Source organism: Phyllobates terribilis, unplaced genomic scaffold (assembly GCF_046119375.1).
Source record: "Phyllobates terribilis strain yellow unplaced genomic scaffold, ASM4611937v1 Scaffold_3__8_contigs__length_932513732, whole genome shotgun sequence".
In the NCBI taxonomy this organism is placed as follows: domain Eukaryota; kingdom Metazoa; phylum Chordata; class Amphibia; order Anura; family Dendrobatidae; genus Phyllobates; species Phyllobates terribilis.
In genome coordinates, this window is record NW_027362763.1 from 538,290,589 (window position 1) to 538,311,038 (window position 20,450).

Below are 20,450 nucleotides of genomic sequence, written 5' to 3' on the forward strand. Positions count from 1 at the left end.
CCAGCCAATACTTTTGGGCTAATACCACAGTTTGGCCACTCAGCTCTGCTCGGTTCCCATCCATTGTTTTTTGTGCAAACAACTCCAGGGTTGTGAATTAGTTAACCACCAAAATGAGTGGAAAATAGGCGTGTTGGGAAGGGAAAAAAAGGTTGTGTCCGTGGGGTAGGTGTTAAAGCAACAGTAACATCTGCAGAAGAAAGACCATCTTCCAGCCAAACTAAGATGTCTACTTCTTTTAGCGGACAATATGATAAGATCCCTTTCTTACGGCCACGCCAATCGCTACAAATTCCAGATGAGGCACAAAAACAGCAAGTGCTTCAACGGATATCAAGTGCTCCTTTAAGTGGGCTCTCCTCCACCTCAACTTCAACATCACAAATACTCCAGTCCTCAGAGGTGTCACCCCAATCGCACTTGCTTCCTCACAGCTCCCAAGTCTCCAGCTGCCCGTCTGAGTATGGGGTAGAACAGATGGTTGAGTCTGCAGAGCTGTTTACTCATACTATAGCCTGGGAATCAGAGGTCGGCTCCAGAGCTTCTGTGAATCCAGATGAGGAAATGATCTGCACTGATGCCCAGAATCTTTATGAGTCGGATCCAGGACCAGACGCAGAAGGTTCTGACCATAATGTAGACCCTCGTTCCCAAACTGTAATTCCTGTTGGTGGAGACAATCAGGAAGATGATGGTGAGACTCAAATACCTGATTGGAGCAACAACTTGAGTATTTTGTCAGGGCAGGAAGAGGTTGGCTCTGAGGACGACGGGTGTGATAACACACAGGGTGATGATGATGAGGTTGGAGATCCCACTTACTGTCAACCCACAGTCAGCCAGTCGATGAGGTCAGCAGAGGTGGTGGAGGAGGATGCTAGTGACGACGAGGTCAGGTTGCGCCTTCCTGGACAGAGACGTAGTACTGGAAGCACGTCAACAACTGCATCCTCAAACACAATTCTGCCTCTGACCACAAGTCGTGGTGGCTCTTCAGGTCGCATGGGTGCTAAGCCTTGCATAGCCTGGGCATTTTTTCAGATCGATAAGGATGACCCAACTCGTGTTATCTGTAACATTTGTCAGCAAAAGCTAAGTAGAGGCCAAAAAATACATAGTTTGAGTACTTCATGCATGAACCGGCACATGGATATGAAGCATAAGTTGCAGTGGGAAGCTCACTGTGCTACAATGCGGCCTAGCCGGCCGGGCCAACCGCCATCTGCCACATCTTGTGCATCCGCGGCCTCTTCATCCTCTGTGACTGGGGGGACAGCAGTCACACCTGTTTTGGGACGCAGACCTGCCACCTCTTTACCCGCAACAGCCAGCGTTATTGGCAGGTCATCATTTTCTTTGGAGGTGGAAACACCAGCTGGTGTTCAGCGCTGTCCGACATCGATAGCACCACCTTTGGATCAAGGCAACCTAACATGTCCGCCTGCATCTTCCTCACAGACCGGCAGTTTGCCGGGGACACCCTTCTCAACCCCGTCTAAGAACAACAGCCAGCCCTCGGTCCCTCAGATGTGGACAAGTAAAAGACCATTTCCTCCTAGCCATGAGAAAGCTAAGAGGTTGAATTTCACCATCTGCAAGCTCTTGGCTACAGAAATGCTGCCTTTCCGCCTGGTGGACACAGAGGATTTTCGAGACCTTATGTCCATCGCAGTGCCCCAGTACCAGATGCCCAGTCGGCACTACTTCTCAAAGAAAGGTGTGCCTGCGCTCCACCAGCATGTCGCACACAACATCACCGCTTCTTTGAGAAAGTCTGTGTGTGACAGGGTGCATTTCACCACAGACACTTGGATGAGTAGGCATGGACAGGGTCGTTACATGTCGCTGACTGGGCACTGGGTAACTATGGTGACAGCAGGACAAGGGGCTGCTGTCCAAGTCTTGCCGTCCCCACGAGTTGTGCGTCAATCCTCTTTATCTAGAATTTCCTCCACTGCTTCTGCCTCCTCAACCTCCTCTCGGTCCTCCACCTGCACCCAAAGCCTGTCTGGTCATGCCGCAAGCTTTCTAACTGCGCAGAAAGGATCCTGCACACCTCCTTACTATGCTGGCAGCAGGGCTCAACGTCATCAGGCGGTTTTTACTTTGAAATGTCTGGGAAATGTGAGTCACACAGCTGAGGAGTTGTGGTCAGCTCTGGAGAACCAGTTTCATGAATGGTTGTCTCCACTGGACCTGAAGCCAGGGAAGGCCATGTGCGACAATGCTGCAAACCTCGGTGCGGCCCTTCGCCGGGACAATGTCACAAACGTGCCTTGTATGGCTCACGTGTTGAACCTGGTTGTCCAGCAATTTTTAGCCCACTATCCCTGACTAGATGGCCTTCTGCAGAGGGCACGGTCGCTGTGTGCTCACTTCCGCCATTCGCATCCCGCAGCTCAGCGACTTACATCTCTACAGAAGTCGTTGGGCCTGACACTTCACCGGCTAAAATGCGATGTGCCTACCCGGTGGAATTCAACTCTGCACATGTTGCAGCGACTGTGGCAGCACCGACAAGCCCTGGTGCAATACGTTTTGATGTATAGCCTGGGCCAACGAGATCCAGAGGCTATATGCCAAGAGTGTGCAAAGCAGTCATCAAAGCAAAAGGTAGCTACTTTGAAGAACCTAGAATATAAGCCATATTTTCAGTTGTTTCACACTTTTTTGTTAAGTATATAATTCCACATGTGTTAATTCATAGTTTTGATGCCTTCAGTGTGAATGTACAATTTTCATAGTCATGAAAATACAGAAAAATCTTTAAATAATGTGTGTCCAAACTTTTGGTCTGTACTGTATATATAGCACACAGATGAATGGCAAATGGCAGTTATTTGAACTTTCTTTTCTTGGCTGATCTGTGATGTACAGCTTCTGGGTTGTCTCTCATCAAGCTCCAGCAATAGTCAGCCATCATATGTGAGTCCCACCGGCCTTGATACCATTCTTCCATTGTTTTAATGTCGTGATGAAAACGCTCCCCTTGTTCCTCGCTCACATCCCCAAGGTTCTCTGGAAAAAAGTCCAAATGGCTGTGTAAATAGTGAATCTTGATACTCATTCTACATCCAAGATTTTGCAGACTCATTAGTAGCTCTTCCACAATCTCTTCATAGTTGTCTGCTTTCTTATTCCCTAGAAAATTCTGCACCACATTACAAAATGCATTCCAAGCTCTTTCTTCTGTCTCATTCATTGATGTTATAAAGTTTGGGTCTCTCATAAGTGTTCTTATTTGAGGTACATCAAATATTCCAGCCTTTTTCTTCTCTTCACTAAGACCAGGAAAAGTTGAACATATATAGTTAAAGCATTCTCCACTGTGATTGAGAGCTTTGACGAACTGCTTCATCAATCCAAGTTTTATGTGCAAGGGAGGAAAGACAATGTTCTTCCTATCCACTAGAGGATCATGGATGACATTCTTATCGCCAGATGCCAAACTCTGTCGCTGAGGCCATTCAGTTTTCACCCAATGCTCTGCTGTAGCTCTACTGTCCCAGTAGCACAGAAAACAAGGGTGTTTGAAAACTGTTTTTTTACTTTCTTATCATAACAAATGGGAATTATGCATGTTCAAAGAAAACAAAGATATTCTCACATTTATTGGGAGAGTAAATGAAAACTAAATTTACCTTAGTGAACCGTATAAACCGGCACTTTTCATACACTACTTATATTTTTCTTGGAATTATTGAAAATGGGCTATATACTTATAGCGCAAAAACGTGATGTGATAGAGAAATTATAAGATCATATTTAAATTCAGCACCCTCAAATTAGTCTAAAACTGTTCTTAAAGTCCATGCCAGAAAATTTTTTTTTTTTTGTACACCAGTGTTATTAATAATCATGTTTATCTGGATCTTGCCTGTAAAATAATTTTGGCCTTGTAGCAGTTTGCAGTACTGATTCTATTAAGCCATCTATACTAAAGTCCACCAGATTTAAAATTACTATTCATGTTTATCTGTATCTTGGCTGGAAAATAATTTGGGCCATCTATACTAAGCTCCACCAGCTTTCAAATTAATAGTAATTTTTAGCTGCATCTAGCCCGGAAAATAATTTTGGGGCTCCTAGATGCGCAAGACACATGAGTGCCTTCTTGCTGCACTACCTGCAACATGACCCTCAGATTGTCAGAATTCGAAATAATCCTGACTACTGGGTTGCCACACTCTCAGATCCCCCACACTCTTCGATCAACCTTTTCATTTTAATAAAGAACAAAAAAATGGTAATTTTTGAAATTATAAGCATTAGCAGGTTATTAGAAACTGAAATCAAACATTTTTCAACTCAAAACTTTATTCTAGGTGATGTTACATTTGCACATAGGACCCCTTGTTCGAAAGAAGCTTCTGAACTCTCTCGTCCATTGAATTTGTCAGGTTTTGGATGGTTTCTACTTCAATTGTTTTGCATGAGGACAGAATACCCTCCCAGAGCTGTTGCTTAGATGTGAACTGCCTCCCGCCATCATAGACACTCCTTTTGATGATGCTCCAGAGGTTCTCAATGGGGTTGAGGTCAGGGGAACATGGGGGTCACACCATAAGTTTGTCCCCTTTTATGCCCATATCAGCCAGAGATGCAGATGTGTTATGTGCAGCATGAGATGGTGCATTATCATGCATGAAAATGATCTTGCTGCGGAATACACAGTTCTTGTTCTTGAACCATGGCAGGAAGTGCTGTTTGAGAAACTTCACATACATTATGGAGTTCATCTTTACCCCTTCAGGGATCCTAAAGGGGCCGACAATCTCTCTCCCCATGATTCCAGCCCAAAGCATTACTCCACCTCCTCCTTGTTGGCGCTGTAGCCGTGTTTGCATGGGGTGTCCATCAACCAGCCATCCTCCACTCCTTCCATCTGGACCATCGAGCGCTGCACGGCACTCATCAGTGAACAAAACAGTTTTGAAGTCAGTCTTCATGTATTGTTTGGCCCACTGGAGCTGTTTCTGCTTGTGTACAGTGGATAGAGGAGGTCGACAGGATGGCTTATGCACAGCTGCAAACCTCTGAAGGCCCCTTCATCTTGTTGTTCGGGGGACGTTGGAGGCACCAGCAGCTTCAAAAACTTGTCTGCTGCTATGACAAGGCTTTTTTGCCGCTGCTCTTTTAACCTGATGTAATTGCCTGTAGGAAAGAGTCCTCAATTTTCCCTTATCAGCACGCACACGTGTGTACTGTGAATCAGCTACATACTTCTTGATTGTGCGATGATCAGGATGAAGTGTCTTGGCAATGTTGATTGTAGTCATGCCTTGACCTAAACACACCACAATTTGTTGCTTCTCAGCAGCCGACACATCCTTTTTCTTTCCCATTTTGGCAGAAAATGTAGGCTGCTTAATAATGTGGGACAGCCTTCTTTAGTAGTCTTGCCTTTCATTGGACACACCTGCCAAACTAATAAGCACAGGTGTCTGCAATTGCTTACAGTTATATAAAGAGCCCTGACACACATCACCATCAATGAGTTTAACTGACAAACAAAAAAATTTTTACCTTATCACTCCAAAACACTTTTTGCATAATAATTTTGAACACAGTGTACATGTGCTTTTCCACAAAACATCAGTGGTTCATGTAGTGAATCTTACAGTTCTAACTTGCCAACCATGGTCTGTATGGAGTTGTTCAATAAAGGCCCCAAAATTAAGATAACATAGATGGGAGAGGTCTCTATGAATACGAATTCCTAAGTATTTGATACCCTGTGAGGGCCAGGCAAAGGGAAAGTTGGACTGGATGGAATCCTGTATGGATTTGGGGAGGGAGACATCGAGGGCCTCAGACTTCGCTGCATTGATTTTAAAATTTGACCATGTAACAAAGTGATCTATTTCAGCCATAACAGCAGGGATGGATATATGTGATTGAGTGATATATACTAGGACATCATCAGCAAATGCAGAGCACTTGTACTCGGTGCCTCCCACCTCAATCCACCTAATATTGGGGTTATGGCGAATTGATGAGAGCAGGTGCTCCGTCACTAGGATGTATAAGAGAGGGGACAGAGGACATCCCTGCCTTGTCCCATTGGTGATTATGAAAGGTGATGAAAATGTTCCATTAATCTTCAGCCTAGGTGACGTATTGCGATACAGGGCCGTGATTTTGCCTATAAAAGGGTCCCCTAGACCCCTACCCCAAGCTTTTTAAGAGAATAATATATGGCGTGCCAGGAGACTCTATGGAATGCTTTCTCAGCATCCAACGAGAGTATCTAATTACAAATTTTTAACTGCATCTAGCCCAGGAAATACTTTGTGCCTACTTGCAGTGTCTGCTAGTCAGCGGATTACCCCAGCTGTTAAGCAAGCTACACCACCTGTAGTTTGGACACTTAATTTTTTCAAAGGAAATGGTTCGGGCACCCGGGACACTCAGTGAAGAGCATCGGGGAGGCACCCCAAGGCACAGGGGCTGGGACTGGCGGTAGGACGCCTTGCGGTGGACCGCCAAGCTCGATCCTTATGAAAGCTTTTTAACTGCAGCAGCTTTAGTGGACGCTACTGGAGCTGGAATTACCGCGGCTGCTAGCATGAGACTTGCCCTCCAATAGATCCTTGTAAAAGGATTTAAAGTGTACTCATTCAAATTAGAGAGACAATTTAAATTAAAAATATTAGACCTGCCTCCACCGCAGGGGAGCTCGCTCGACCCACCAGCGGACAGGCACCAGTATTGGGAGAGGGGGGCTGGCCATCAGGGTCCACCACGGCTCTGGCACAAACCCGGCGACACGGAGGTCGCACGGGCAGGAATGGACTGGCCGTGTCGGCTTCGCACTTTTTTGGTTTTAACAGGGCATGACATGCCTATATCTGTGTCTCCCCCTCCTTTTACTTCTCCACCTCTTTTCTTTTCGCATGACTATATGTACTTGTCACTTTTCCATTTGTTAGTTGTGTCTTCTGAGCAGTTTGTCAGCTTTTGGACACCTTTGAAGTGTTTTCTATGTGTTTTCTATGTGTTTCTATGTGTTTTTAACGGTGTTCGAAGGTGTTCGACAAACAGTTCGACGAACAGTTCGGCAAACATACGGGTGTTCGACGAAACGAACCGAACTCGAACACTACGGGGGTGGCTCAACACTAGTCACAACTTAATAAATTCCAAGCATTGTGAAAATAACCATCAGTTAGCTGGAATCCATTTTTTTCCAAATTACATACAGTTTGAAAGAAACTGTCTATTAGAATAATAAAGTGGTTGTGTTCTGCGTAATGAAGCACATTGCAGTTAAATGATTATTTATATTCTGCTTTTATTTTCTATAATCATCAGAGTCTAAGAAACATTAGAGCCTAATTTCAGGAATTCAATATTTGGTAAGATAGGATTAGTCTGATATTTGGACATGTAACAATGATAATATAGTGTGCAATCAGAAAAATTTTCAATAATAATTTAAAGGCGTTTACCACGTTTAAAAAAGTGGCACCAAATTATAGAGCTCATGTAATATTACAAAATAAGATAGTACTTACCCTCTTTGGGTCCAGCGCCGACTCTACGCCAATGCTTTTGTATCAGTGTTTTGGTTGTAGAGGTGACATAATGTAAACATTGCACATCCAGTCACTCAACTCAGCAGCTCATGAGGTCTAAAGGCAGAGCTCAGTGATTGGCTGCAGTTTTGATGTCAGCTATCAACGTGATTTCACTATTGCAGCCAAAACAGAGTATGATCTGATGTTGTTATGTTCTATGTGTTCTATTATTTGCAGACCGCTTTTTTAAAAGTTGAAAACCCTTTAAAGTTAAAAAAGAAATGTGTGATCTTATAGCCTGTTAAGACACGGGGGTTCAGTGGGTGCTCTCGTCCACTGGGACGAGACCGCATGGACCAGGGCTCATCCCACCGAACGCCTGCTCTCCTTTCCCGTGGACATAATACTACTCAGACAACACAGGGTGAGGGTAAAACAGAGTGGCAATACTTTAACCCCTTTAAAGCCCAAGACGTAATAATACGTATCTGTGCCCTGGGTTTTAAGAGACTGATACGTATTAGTACGTCTTTGCGATTGCGCCCGCACGCAGGCTGTGCGGGCGCGATCGCCGCCGGGTGTCAGCTGATTGTCACAGCTGACACCCGATGCTATGTACAGGGAGCAATCCCGCACCACTCCGGCATATTAACCCCCGCAATGCTGCGATCAAAATTGATCGCAGCATTGTGGGGGCAAGGGTAGGTGATCGGGATACTCACCTCTCTTGCCGGCCTCCAGCGCTGTCTGCCGCAGCTTCCCGGATGTTACCATGACGACCCGATGTCGTCATGACAACATCCGGGTCACCAGACAGCAGGAAGATATTTTGGTCAAAAGCAATGCATGACCAAAGTATCTTCTGCATCTGCAGCGCTGACAGCCTGTATAGCACAGGGATGGTGCTCCATCCCTGTGCTATACAGGTGATCAGAATAAAAAAAGTGAAAGTCCCATAGTGGGACAAAGTATAAAAGTAAAAAAAGTGTCAAAAAGTGAAAAAAAAAAAAATTGTAAAAAAAAAAAATTGTAAAAAAATAAATAAATAATCCATCAAAAATAGAAATATAATGTACCCATCAATAAATATTATTATGAAAAAAAAAAACAATAAAAGTACACATATTTGGTATCACCGCATCCGGAACGACCTCACCTATAAAACTGTCCCACTAGTTAACCCCTTTAGTGAACACGGTAAAAAATAAAAATAAAAAACAAAGCAAAAAACAATGCAGCATACCACCAAACAAAAAATGGAATAACACGTGATCAAAAAGACGAATATAAATAAAAATAGTATAGCTGAAAACGTCATCTTGTCCCGCAAAAAACAAGCTGCCATACAGCTCCATCAGCCGAAAAATAAAAAGGTTATAGCTCTCAGAATAAAGCGATGGAAAAAAATAATTTTTCTATAAAATAGCTTTTATTGTGTAAAAGCGCCAAAACATAGACAAATGATATAAATGTGGTACCGCTGTAAACGTACTGACCCGAAAAATAAAGCTAGCTTATCAATTTTACCACACACAGAACAGCATAAAATAAAAAAAAAAAAACAATTACTGAATTGTTGGTTTTTGTTTATTCTGCCTCCCAAAAATCAGAATAGAAAGCGATCAAAAAATGTCACATGCCTGAAAATGGCACCAATAAAAACGTAAACTCATCCCGCAAAAAAACAAGCCGTCACGTCGGCCAAAATATGGAAAAATATTTCCAAAATATGGCGATGCAAAAACTAGATTTTACAAAAAAATGCATCTTTTAGTGTGTGACAACTGTCAATAATTAAAACCCGATATGATTCTGGTATCACTGTAATCACACCAACCCAAAGAATAAAGTCGTCTAATAACTTATACCGCACGAGGAACGGCGTAAAAAATAAACTCTCGGGTTAGGGCTATGCTAGGGTTAGGGTTGGGGTTAGGGTTGGGCTAGGGTTAGGGTTGGGATAGGGTTAGGGTTGGGCTAGGGTTAGGGTTAGGGTTGGGGTTAGGGTTAGGGTTGGGGTTAGGGTTAGGGTTGGGCTAGGGTTAGGGTTGGGCTAGGGTTAGGGTTGGGATTAGGGTTAGGGTTGGGGTTAGGGTCGGGCTAGGGTTGGGGTTGGGCTAGGGTTAGGGTTGGGGTTGGGCTAGAGTTAGGGTTGGGGTTGTGGTTAGGGTTGGGCTAGGGTAAGGGTTGGGATTTTTTTCAAAAGTAAAAAAAAATATGGCGACTAGTGTTGAGCGCAAGTGCTCGCTACTTGAGTTTGCATCGGGTGCTTGGGAATGCACTGAGTATCGCAGGTGCTCGAGTGACATGCTTGAGTCTCCACCCCATATGCTTCGCAGCCAAAAAAACCTCGCAGGGATTGCCTGCCATGCACGAGCGATCCCCGAATGTTATTTTTTGGGTGTCTAATAACCGTGAAACATCCGGGCGGGTACTCAAGCATGTCACTCGAGCACCCGTGATACATGGTGCATACCTGAGTACCCGATGCAAACTCAAGTAGCGAGCACTTGCGCTCAAGACTAATGACAACTTATTCAATATGATGACCTAATGTTATAAAATTCTATGTCGTACCTCTGGGTTCAAAATGTTCACTATACCCCTTGATAAAATCCTTGAGGGATGTAGTTTCCCAAATGGGGTCACTTGTGGGGGGTTTCCACTATTTAGGCACATCAGGGGCTCTCCAAACGTGACATGGCATCCGCTCTCGATTCCAGCCAAATTCGCGTTCAAAAAGTCACACAGTGCTCCTTCCCTTCTGAACTCTTCCGTGTGCCCAAACACTGTATTTTCCCCACATATGGGGTATTGGCGTACTCAGGAGAAATTTCACAAAAGTTTTTGGGGTCCATTTTCTCCTCTTACCCTTGTGAAAATAAAAAATTGGGGCTAAAACATCATTTTTGTGGAAAAAGTTTGATTTTTTTATTTTCACGGCTCCATGTTATAAACTTCTGTATAGCACTTGGGGGTTCAGGGTGCTCACCACACATCTAGATAAGTACCCTGAGGGGTCTAGTTTCCAAAATGGTGTCACTTGTGGAGGGTTTCCACTGTTTAGGCACATCAGGGGCACATCCGCTAATTATTCAAGCAAACTTTACATTCAAAAAGTCACATGGTGCTCCTTCCCTTCAGAACCCTGCCGTATGCCCAAGCAGTGGTTTTCCCCACATATGGGGTATCTGCTTACTCAGGAGAAATTGCACAACAAACTGCATGGTGCAATTTTTCCTGTTACCCTTATGAAAATGCAAAATTGGGGCTGAAAAACATTTTTGTGGGAAAAATGTGAAAATTTTATTTTTACGGCTCAATGTTATAAACTTCTGTGAAGCACCTGGGGGTTCAAGGTGCTCACCACACATCTAGATAAGTTACCTGAGGGGTCTAGTTTCCAAAATGGTGTCACTTGTGGGGGGTTTCCACTGTTTAGGCACATCAAGGGCTCTCCAAACGCAACATGGCGTCCGCTAATTATTCAAGCAAATTTTACAATCAAAAAGTCAAATGGCACTCCTTCCCTTCCGAACCCTGCCGTGCATCAAAACAATGGTTTTCCCCCATATATGGGGTATCTGCTTACTCAGGAGAAATTGCACAACAAATTTCATGGTGCAATTTCCCCTGTTACCCTTATGAAAATGCAAAATTGGGGTCTGAAAAACATTTTTGTGGGAAAAATGTGAAAATTTTATTTTTACAGCTCAATGTTATAAACTTCTGCAAAGCACCTGGGGGTTCAAGGTGCTCACCACACATCTAGATAAGTTGCCTGAGGGGTCTAGTTTCCAAGATGGTGTTACTTGTGGGGGTTTCCACTGTTTAGGCACATCAGGGGCTCTCCAAACACAACATGGTGTCCGCTAATTATTCAAGCAAATTTTACATTCAAAAAGTCAAATGGCGCTCCTTCCCTTCCGAACCCTGCCGTGCACCCAAAGAGTGTTTTTTCCCTATATATGGGGTATCTGCATGCTCAGGGGAAATTGCACAACAAATTTTGGGGTCCATTTTTTCCTGTTACCCCTGCGAAAATAAAAAAAATTGGGTCTAAAGTAACATTTTTGTGAAAAAAGTTAAATGTTAATTTTTTTCTTCCACATTCCAAAAATTCCTGTGAAGCACCTAAAGGGTTAATAAACTTCTTGAATGTGATTTTGAGCACCTTGAGGGGTGCAGTTTTTAGAATGGTGTCACTTTTGGGTATTTTCTGTCATAAAGATGCCTCAAAGTGACTTCAAATGTGATGTGGTCCCTAAAAAAATGGTTTTGTAAATTTTGTTGGAAAAATGAGAAATCGCTGGTCAACTTTTAACCCTTATAGCTCCCTAATAAAAAAAATTTTGGTTCAAAAATTGTGCTGATGTAAAGTAGACATGTGGGAAATGTTATTTATTAACTATTTTGTGTGACATATCTCTCTGATTTAAGGGCATAAAAATTCAAATTTTGAAAATTGCCAAATTTTAACATTTTTTGCCAAATTTCTACTTTTTTCACAAATAAACGCAAGTGATATCGAAGAAATTTTACCACAATCATGAAGTACAGTATGTCATGAAAAAACAGTCTCAGAATCAGGGGGATCCGTTGAAGCATTCCAGAGTAATTACCTCATAAAGTGAAAGTGGTCAGATTTGTAAAAATTGGCCTGGTCATTAACATGCAAACCACCTTGGGTTGTAAAGTGGTTAATGAAACACCAAACAGACAATAACATATAGAACAGTCCCAGCAAAATACCCAAGATGGTGCAAAATTACAGTCTCACCCTTCCGCTTACGCGCCAGTATTAGAGCAGTTGCAACTTCGGGGCTTCCAGGGCCGACTACCCCCACCAGTGGCACCCCACTTTTGGCAGACACCCACAGAGAGGAGGTAACGACAAGCTTAGGAAGCTGACAATCCATTGAGGCACGTGGCCAGGTGACCAGATGGTCCCGACCTGGCTTCTCTGAACGTCTCCATCGAGCCGGGTGACCGGATGGTTCCAATCTGGCTTCTCCAAACGTATTCATGGGATCAGTGATAGTCAATGGAGCAGATCTGTGTTATTCCAGCTTGGGCCATGGTCCCTTAAGCTGACATCCTGTATAATGCCAAATCTGTGTCCCTCTTGATGGAGCCATGTTGTCCTGGCCGTTGTTCTGTCAAGTCTCTCTGATACAGAGGCTTATCTCCCTTATATAGTTCACAACTGTCCTTCAAGACATCATCCACAGGTCAAGGGGAAGGTGTGATGAAATTAACTCGCATTGTTTGAGTATTTAATTAATCTGCCTAGTTTGTCCTCCTCTATTTTGCAGGTCAAATAACTAGCTGGCTTGGTACAATGTGTAATCAACATATTAACAAACATCTATTGTGCAATTACCCTATGTTCCTGTCTTGCAAAGATAGCAGTACAATAAACTGTAGCAGCTGATATAAAAGGTAACCAGCAGCCATTCATCAATTTCCAAAAATCAAATCAACCTACAAAAAGAGTCAACATTTAAACTCAGATGAAAATTGTCCATGTGTCTTGACTGAGCAAAAAAAGACACATAAATTCAATAGTCACATTGCTCCTCCAACTTAATTAGTCAGATGCGATAGGACTCCGATTATCCTTCTCCTGGTCCTTGACTTGAAATGGGTAACTCCTCACGCAACTTTGGGGGGGGCCCAATTGCTAACACCTCCATGAATTATGTTTCTCACCATTCTGCTCAATATGACATATGCCACTGTATACCTGTAAAATGGCAGATGTCACAGCCTTCGATCAGAGGTATACACCAGGAGCAGGGTTGACAGCTTTATTTTTAATTTTTTTTCTGAACAGTTTCTCAAAAAATCACGGACAGCCAATTTTTTTTTTATGGACACATTAAATGACCATAATAAATCATTAAGATTTTAAGTGATACATGTCCACAGACTATAAATCCTATGTGAAGGCATTAGCTGCATTCACAGTGAAATGTAAAAGGGGTTATTAATTCAGTAATAAAAATCTGTACAAGTCTCTCCAGCTTCAAAAAAATCACAGACTACAATTTTTTTTACGGACAGGGGAAAAAAATACCTTATTTTTATAGACTGCCCAGGAATATCTGAATGGTTGGCCATCTTGGCCAGGAGTCCGCCCTATATCTAAGTCTGATGGAAGAAATGAAACATGGTGTGAAGATTAAAGATATGTCAAGTGAGGGTCTGGTTTATCATGCTGCACAGCAGGGAATGTAAAGTCCTATGACAAGCAGACCAATACGCTGGTAAACCATTTATTTTATTGGTCTGAACATGGGGTAAAGCCTATTGAATGTTCACGATGAGTCATTTTAATTAGAAAAACAGATAAAATTTCAAATGATCACATAAAAATATTGTACAAGAAATAACCCAAAGACTGCACAATACACAAAACCAGCATTTTAATGACAGAATCAGCATTGAAGGTGATAACAATTTAGAGAAGACACGTTCATATGTTTATTTAACTAAAAGATTAATGTTAAATTGAATGCATCTTTTGTATTTCAGTATAGTATATCAATAATCATTTGCAACGTGTGTTAGCCTTGGACATGGCCATTTTGGAAAACATGCACACTTATGCCATGCTCCAGTTCTGCATGAATGAAATCAATTATTCCACTTACTGTGACATATCGAAGAATACACTGCTCTAACTATTTAGCTTCACAGAAGAAAAGAAGAAAAAGCCTTATTACCATACCCATGGAAACCATGAATTTGGGTAATCCATGGATTCATTTGCAAATCTAATGAGCAGGCATAAAAAAGACTCACATCTGCCGAATATGTGCAAGAAATGTTTATAACTTGAGTCTTCATAATGGGCTATGATTATCGAGCATAAAAAAAGATTCTAGAAAAAAAATTCAAGGAGGTCTCTAGACAAAACACAGTGACAGAGATTAACTCTACATTCCACTAAGTCTTCTGCTTCTAATATTACAGTTGGTTCCTTTCTCTAATTTATAGAAAACTTAATTTGAAAAGGGAACAAGTGGGATAAAATAACTGTGTGTTGTCATGTGAAATGGTAATGTTAGAACAGGTTTAATAACACGCCTTGCATTAGAAATTAATCAAAGTCAAATTAATAAGAATTAAACATCTTTTTTTTAAAGAAAAGTGAGCATACGATTGGCATAATAATTTAGTAATAATTAAAATAGAAGAAGCAATATTTATATTATGTCTAGATATGACATATCACAGTAGGGCAGATTTACAGAGCATAATGCGCCACAGTTCTGTACTAAAAACATAGTGCACAGATTTATGTTATATACTCCGAGTCCTAAACATTGAAATTGCAACACCAAAAAGGAAAAGTCATTAAATTATGGAAATCACAGGTTCAATAGACATGTTAATGATATGCAGATGATGATAAAACTGGAAACAACATTTTCAAAATATCTTGATTTACTCAGTATCCAGTACGAGTGCGAAATGAATAAATACATGCACTTATACGCCTTGAAATGCTATCAAAGAGGTTATTAATGGTTGTTTGAGGAATGTTCTGCCACGTTGAATGCACTGGGTCACACAAATCATCAAGATCCTCTGCTGACAGCTCCCTATGTAATTGCCAACCAAAGACCTAGATGTATGCGGATGGCAGTCAAGTCTGGAGCATGTTTAGGTCATGCACACTGTTCAAAATAGCACAAGGAACATGCAGCCTGCTGTTCTCTTATCGAATACTTTGGAGAAATGGCTGTTACACTGGTTCACCATCAAAAGAATGTAATATCGGGCTGTTGGTGTACCAAGAATGAAGACTAGAGGGGTGCAAGTACTGTTTATTAATCCACCCACACCATAATCCCAGGAGTAGGACTAATATGACTTTCCCTTGTGAAGGTTTCTCCAAGGTTTTGCCCACGTGATCTCCAAATGAAAACTAGAAGCTGGAATTGAGAAATGGAGGTTGGAATAAAGCTATATCCTCTCCAGCAATGAGTACATATTTTGCTTTGGATGTGATGATAGCCAGAGATTGGTCAGGAGATCATGTGAGAATTGCCAAGACAAGGCCTTCAGAAGAGAACCTCACACCAGTTTTAATCTCAGGTTTATAGTATGTGGTGTCATAATGTACGGTAATCAAACCCCTCTAATCTCCATTCCATGTACACTAACAGTTCAAGATTACATTTATTTGGTGATGGAACCAGTGGTATGACCATTTCTCTAAAGTGTCCCAGGAACTGTTTTTAACATTGCAATGCCATGCACATTGCTTGTATAACTACAGTATGAGCAGCATGTATGGCCTAATCTTGTTACCATGGCTTTCAGCATCTCCGGCAGGTGCGGCATTTGCCCCAATTGCAGTCGGCAGAGCGGCACCGTTTGGCTGCCTCATGCAGCAGTTCGAGGTGTCTCCCAGGTGGCATTTTCCACTACCTGGGAGTGCGATTCGGTTGTTCTTTGAGCTGACTGAAAACTGACAGCTGGGATGGTGAACATGTAAAAGGTTGGCTAACTATATTCAATTGTATCTGTGTCTTTTAGACGCGAGTACAATTGCCACCACAGAGAAGTGGAAAAAGGCGGAAAGGTAAGTGCTCCAATTGAGCCGAAGAAGTGGGAGTTTTATGGAGGAAGAATAGAGTGAGGGGGCACTTTATAGAGACTGAGCAGTGTGGGGTTGGGAAAGTATAGAGATTTTGCAGTGTAGGGGGGCATTATAGAGGGGGCAGTATAGTGGCACAGTATGGTGCGAAAAGTGTGAGAAGGGGGCACAGTATTGACATTGGGCAGTGTGAGGAAGGGAACAGTGTGAGAGAACAGGATGGGAACAGTATAGAAATGGTGAAGCAATGAGAGACAGTCTGAGGGCAAATTATGGAAGGGACCGTATGCAAAGGTGAAAAAAATGTGAAGAGGGGGCACAATATAGAGACTGGGTGGTATAAGGAGGACACAGCATGAGTGTACAGTATGGGGCACAATCTAGAGAGAGTGTAATGTGAAGGGAGCGACTCAGAATCGAAAGGAGCCAGAGCAGGGGACACACATAAAATAGGGACAGTGTGGCAGTTATATCTAAAAAGAGCAGACAATGTACCGGCTATAGCAGGGGTCTCAAACACGCTGCTCAAGGGCCGCATGTGGCCCCTGAGACTCCGTTGTGTGGCCCTTAGGGCCCTGAGACAGGGCATCCTCGCTAAGGGTGTATGTGAAGAGTGGCATAATGTGGGACATTGTTACACGAAGGGGACAAGGATGGGGACATTACTATAAGATGGGACCAGGATGAGAAGATTACTGTAAGATGTGACCAGGATGGGGACAATATTACAGGACAGGGGATATTATTACAAGCTTAGGGACATTATTACAGGATTGGCCACATTATTACAGTATAGCGAACCATTATTACAGGCTGAGGGACATTATTACAGGACAAAGGACATTTTTACAAGCTTGGGGACATTATTACAGGACAAGCGACATTATTACAGGGTGAGGGATTGGGGACATTATTATAATACAGAAGACATTATTACAGGATTGGATTCATTATTACAGAATGGGGGCCAGAATTACTATATGGGGCTAACTGATAAACTATATTACTTTATGGGGCCGATTAGATTTAAAAAAAGGAAAACATTTAGAAGAAAATGTAAAATAAAGAATGAAAAAATAATGGAATAATATTTGGCCAACAAAAATACTGTTTTATGAAAAAATTGAAGTAAAAGGGAAGACCTGTATCATAACCCATATGATAAACACCATTAAAAAAAATAACATGCCAAAAAAAGGATGATAATCAAAAAAGTCATTTAGAAAATAATGGTATCACTGAAAACGTCATCTTCTCCCGCAAAGAACGCAGCCTTCATATTTATATTCTATGTGCGGCCCCTTTACCTGGCTCAGTTTGAGACCCCTGGGGTTTAGCTAATTAGGGAGAACAGTGTGAGGGTTATAGCTAATAAGGACAGACAGTGTGGAAGCTACTATATAGCTACAAATGTTGGACAGTGTGCCGGTTATAGCTAATAAGGGAGGACAGTGTGGGGGTTACATCTAATAAGGGTGGACAGAATTTGATGAAATATGCTAATTAGGGTGCTCAGTGCACTGATGGTGTAGCCATAAGGTTCAGTGCACCATTTTGCCCACTGGTTTTGTATACCCTGCCACAGTAACTGGTGATTGATAGCATTCTCTTGCTCAGAGTAGACAACGTATCCAGAGAAAGCTTAGGCAAGCCAGTGCTGTCAATCACTAATGGTGGAGGCAGAGGTTTGCAAACAAATACTCAGAACTGTACACTGAACCTCTTGGCCACATCTAAGGTGAACTAAGCACAAGTGGTGTCACTAGAGTCCTATGGGCCCCAGGACTAATTTTTGACTTGAGTCACTCACCCACCACTAGCATGTTGCTCAAATGTATGGGCCAAGTGGTTCCAATAAAGTATATGCTCACCCCCCCCCCCATAAAAAATAATATAGATACAATTTATAAATATGACAGAAAACACAATAATAAGATAATTTTCTAAGTTTTAAATAATATTCTTACAGTTATCAAATAACAAATATTATTGCTATGCTGTTACTAAACAAAACCAATACAGCAAGACTAATATACAAATAATACCACTACACAAATGAGAAAAAATGTTGACACACTAGGACCATATATTACCACCAAATAGTTTTTGAATATAATCATCATGTTCCTTAACAAAATATACTATACCAAAACACACATACTAATAATACCACATACAAAGAGCAAATACCACCACACCATGACCCTATATCACCCATATACATAGTAGTGACCAAATAATAATACCATATTAAAGAAGCACTCTTCCCATCAAAGTTTGTATCCTCTTAATATATTGCAATGATTAACATTATATAGCACTGTGTACTTACAATTGCTCATTTTGCCTTTCTACCCAGCTAATTCTTATCTTTTTTTCTGCTCTATGTAGAAACAGGAAGTCTCTAGTCCCTGAGTTTAACATTCCCCTCTTCAACTCCTGACCCAGCTGCTCTCTCCTCCCCCTGCCAGGGATTGCAATGACTTAAGACTCATGCAGGTAAAATTGACTTCCTGTTTCTCCATAGAGCTTAGAAGGATTCAGCAATTCAGTTTTTAATCACGTGGTGTAATAGACCTAATGGAAAAGAAATCTTATTCCAGTCCTCATGGTGTTTTTACCTTTCCTGGGATAAACACATTAGGTTAAAGGTTGAACTTGAAGGTCTTCTTAAATATCTTAAAACTATGAAATTATTAAAATTATTAATTATTTTAGAGTGAATAAAAATATTGTTTAAAATGTAATCACATACCTAGGCCTTTTAAAATTTTCTTATCCTGTTTTTGGTCTTTATTTGATGCAGAGTCTTTGACTGATGAAGAAACGACTTCTTTCGGCTCCTCTGAATTTGCATCCTCAGTATCTACATCATCATTCAGTTGTTCTTCTCTGATTGGCAAACCAGTGTTCTGATTCTGAACGCTCACAGAATCAGAAGAGGCATAAGTCTGAATTATATCTTCCAGCTGCCGGCTCAGTGCCTCTGAAATGTCGTTCTCAGCTGGTCCACTTGTGTCATCTTTACTAGGTTGCAAATCGGTTACTTGTGGTGACTCTTCATCAAGAGGTGATAAGTTATTTTGATCAGGAGAAACTCGGATATTTACTGATTCCTGATTATCTGGTTTATTGTGACTGTTCTCGCTGTCATTGTTGTTCTGCATATTTCACCTAGAAAAAAAGATGATATATGACATTACTCAGTTTACACCAAATGCTATCTTTTTAAGAAGATATTATGGGGAATACTCAATGTCAAGCAGCAGCTGGAAAGTCCAGTAAAATGTATATGGGGTGTAGTTTATATAGATATGACATTTACAGAGGGTTTGAAGTGAATGGAGGCTTTCTAGTTCAATAAAAGATATGCAAAACTATAATTTTTCAGAAAAACCGAATGACTAAAGAGGGCACAAATAATAATAAATAAAATGCTGCAATTATAGTGCAATAAGGATTCTGACCAATGGTGGCAATTTCTCAGTCAGAAGAATGGACATAACTAGTGATGAGCGCGTATGTTCTGTTAACTCTTTTGGCGAGCATGCTCCGGTGCTCACAGAGTGTCTTCAGCGGTGCTTGGTGTTATGTTTTAGTCACTAAGTGCTCATGATTTTTGACTGTTTGACAGCTTTAATACATGTGCCTAAGAAACATGCATTCCTCACATGTATTAAAGCTCTCAAACAGTCGCAAATCATGAGCACGGAGTGACTAAAACATAACACCCGAGCACCGCTGAAGATACTGGAAAACACCCGAGCATGCTCGTAAATCTCGAGTAACGAGCATGCTCGCTCATCACTAGACATAACAAATATTGGCAATGTTAATAAAATCATTTGGAATGTAGATACCGATTGTTATGCCTAGAGTCAGCGTTAGAGCGTTAGATAAGTAGGGGCCAAATGACCTACTGTGGAATTACTTTACAAAAAAGCTCTATAAGAAAGAACTAGATAAAGTGGTATTAATTCTTCTCTCAGTAGACTGTATCAGTAGCAGTAAGTTTTATATTAAGAAATCGTGATTTTCTATTTTTAGTAGTCAAGTAGTACAAATGCACACCACTGATTATCTCTATAGACTAAAAATCCTGACTCCACAGCTGAACGCTACAGTATGTCACAGATAGACATCCAGACTTTTTTAAAAATAGATACACCATACACACTTTACTTCCTTAACCTAGTTTTATTCATTCATGTTTGAAGAGAATACTTATTTAAAATTAAATTGATTGCCATGGGTCCGGCTTCTAGCACCCCTAGTTAAAAGCTGTTAGGCACATATTTCCTTTGCCGTACATGCTGCAA

The 20,450-nt window shown here is 41.5% G+C and overlaps 1 protein-coding gene across 2 annotated transcripts in view; it reads right to left on the reverse strand.

The window, feature by feature from the left end:
* The window catches only part of TXLNB (taxilin beta), a 253,712-nt gene that overhangs the window by 134,993 nt on the left and 98,269 nt on the right, over nt 1-20,450 (reverse strand). For both annotated transcript variants that reach the window (XR_012318029.1, XM_073671347.1), the window contains exon 2: nt 18,887-19,305. Coding sequence is in view for 1 of the 2 variants with exons in the window: in XM_073671347.1 (XP_073527448.1) it covers nt 18,887-19,298 (412 nt within the window). In the remaining variant the exon portion in view is untranslated. The remainder of the gene's footprint in view (nt 1-18,886; nt 19,306-20,450) is intronic.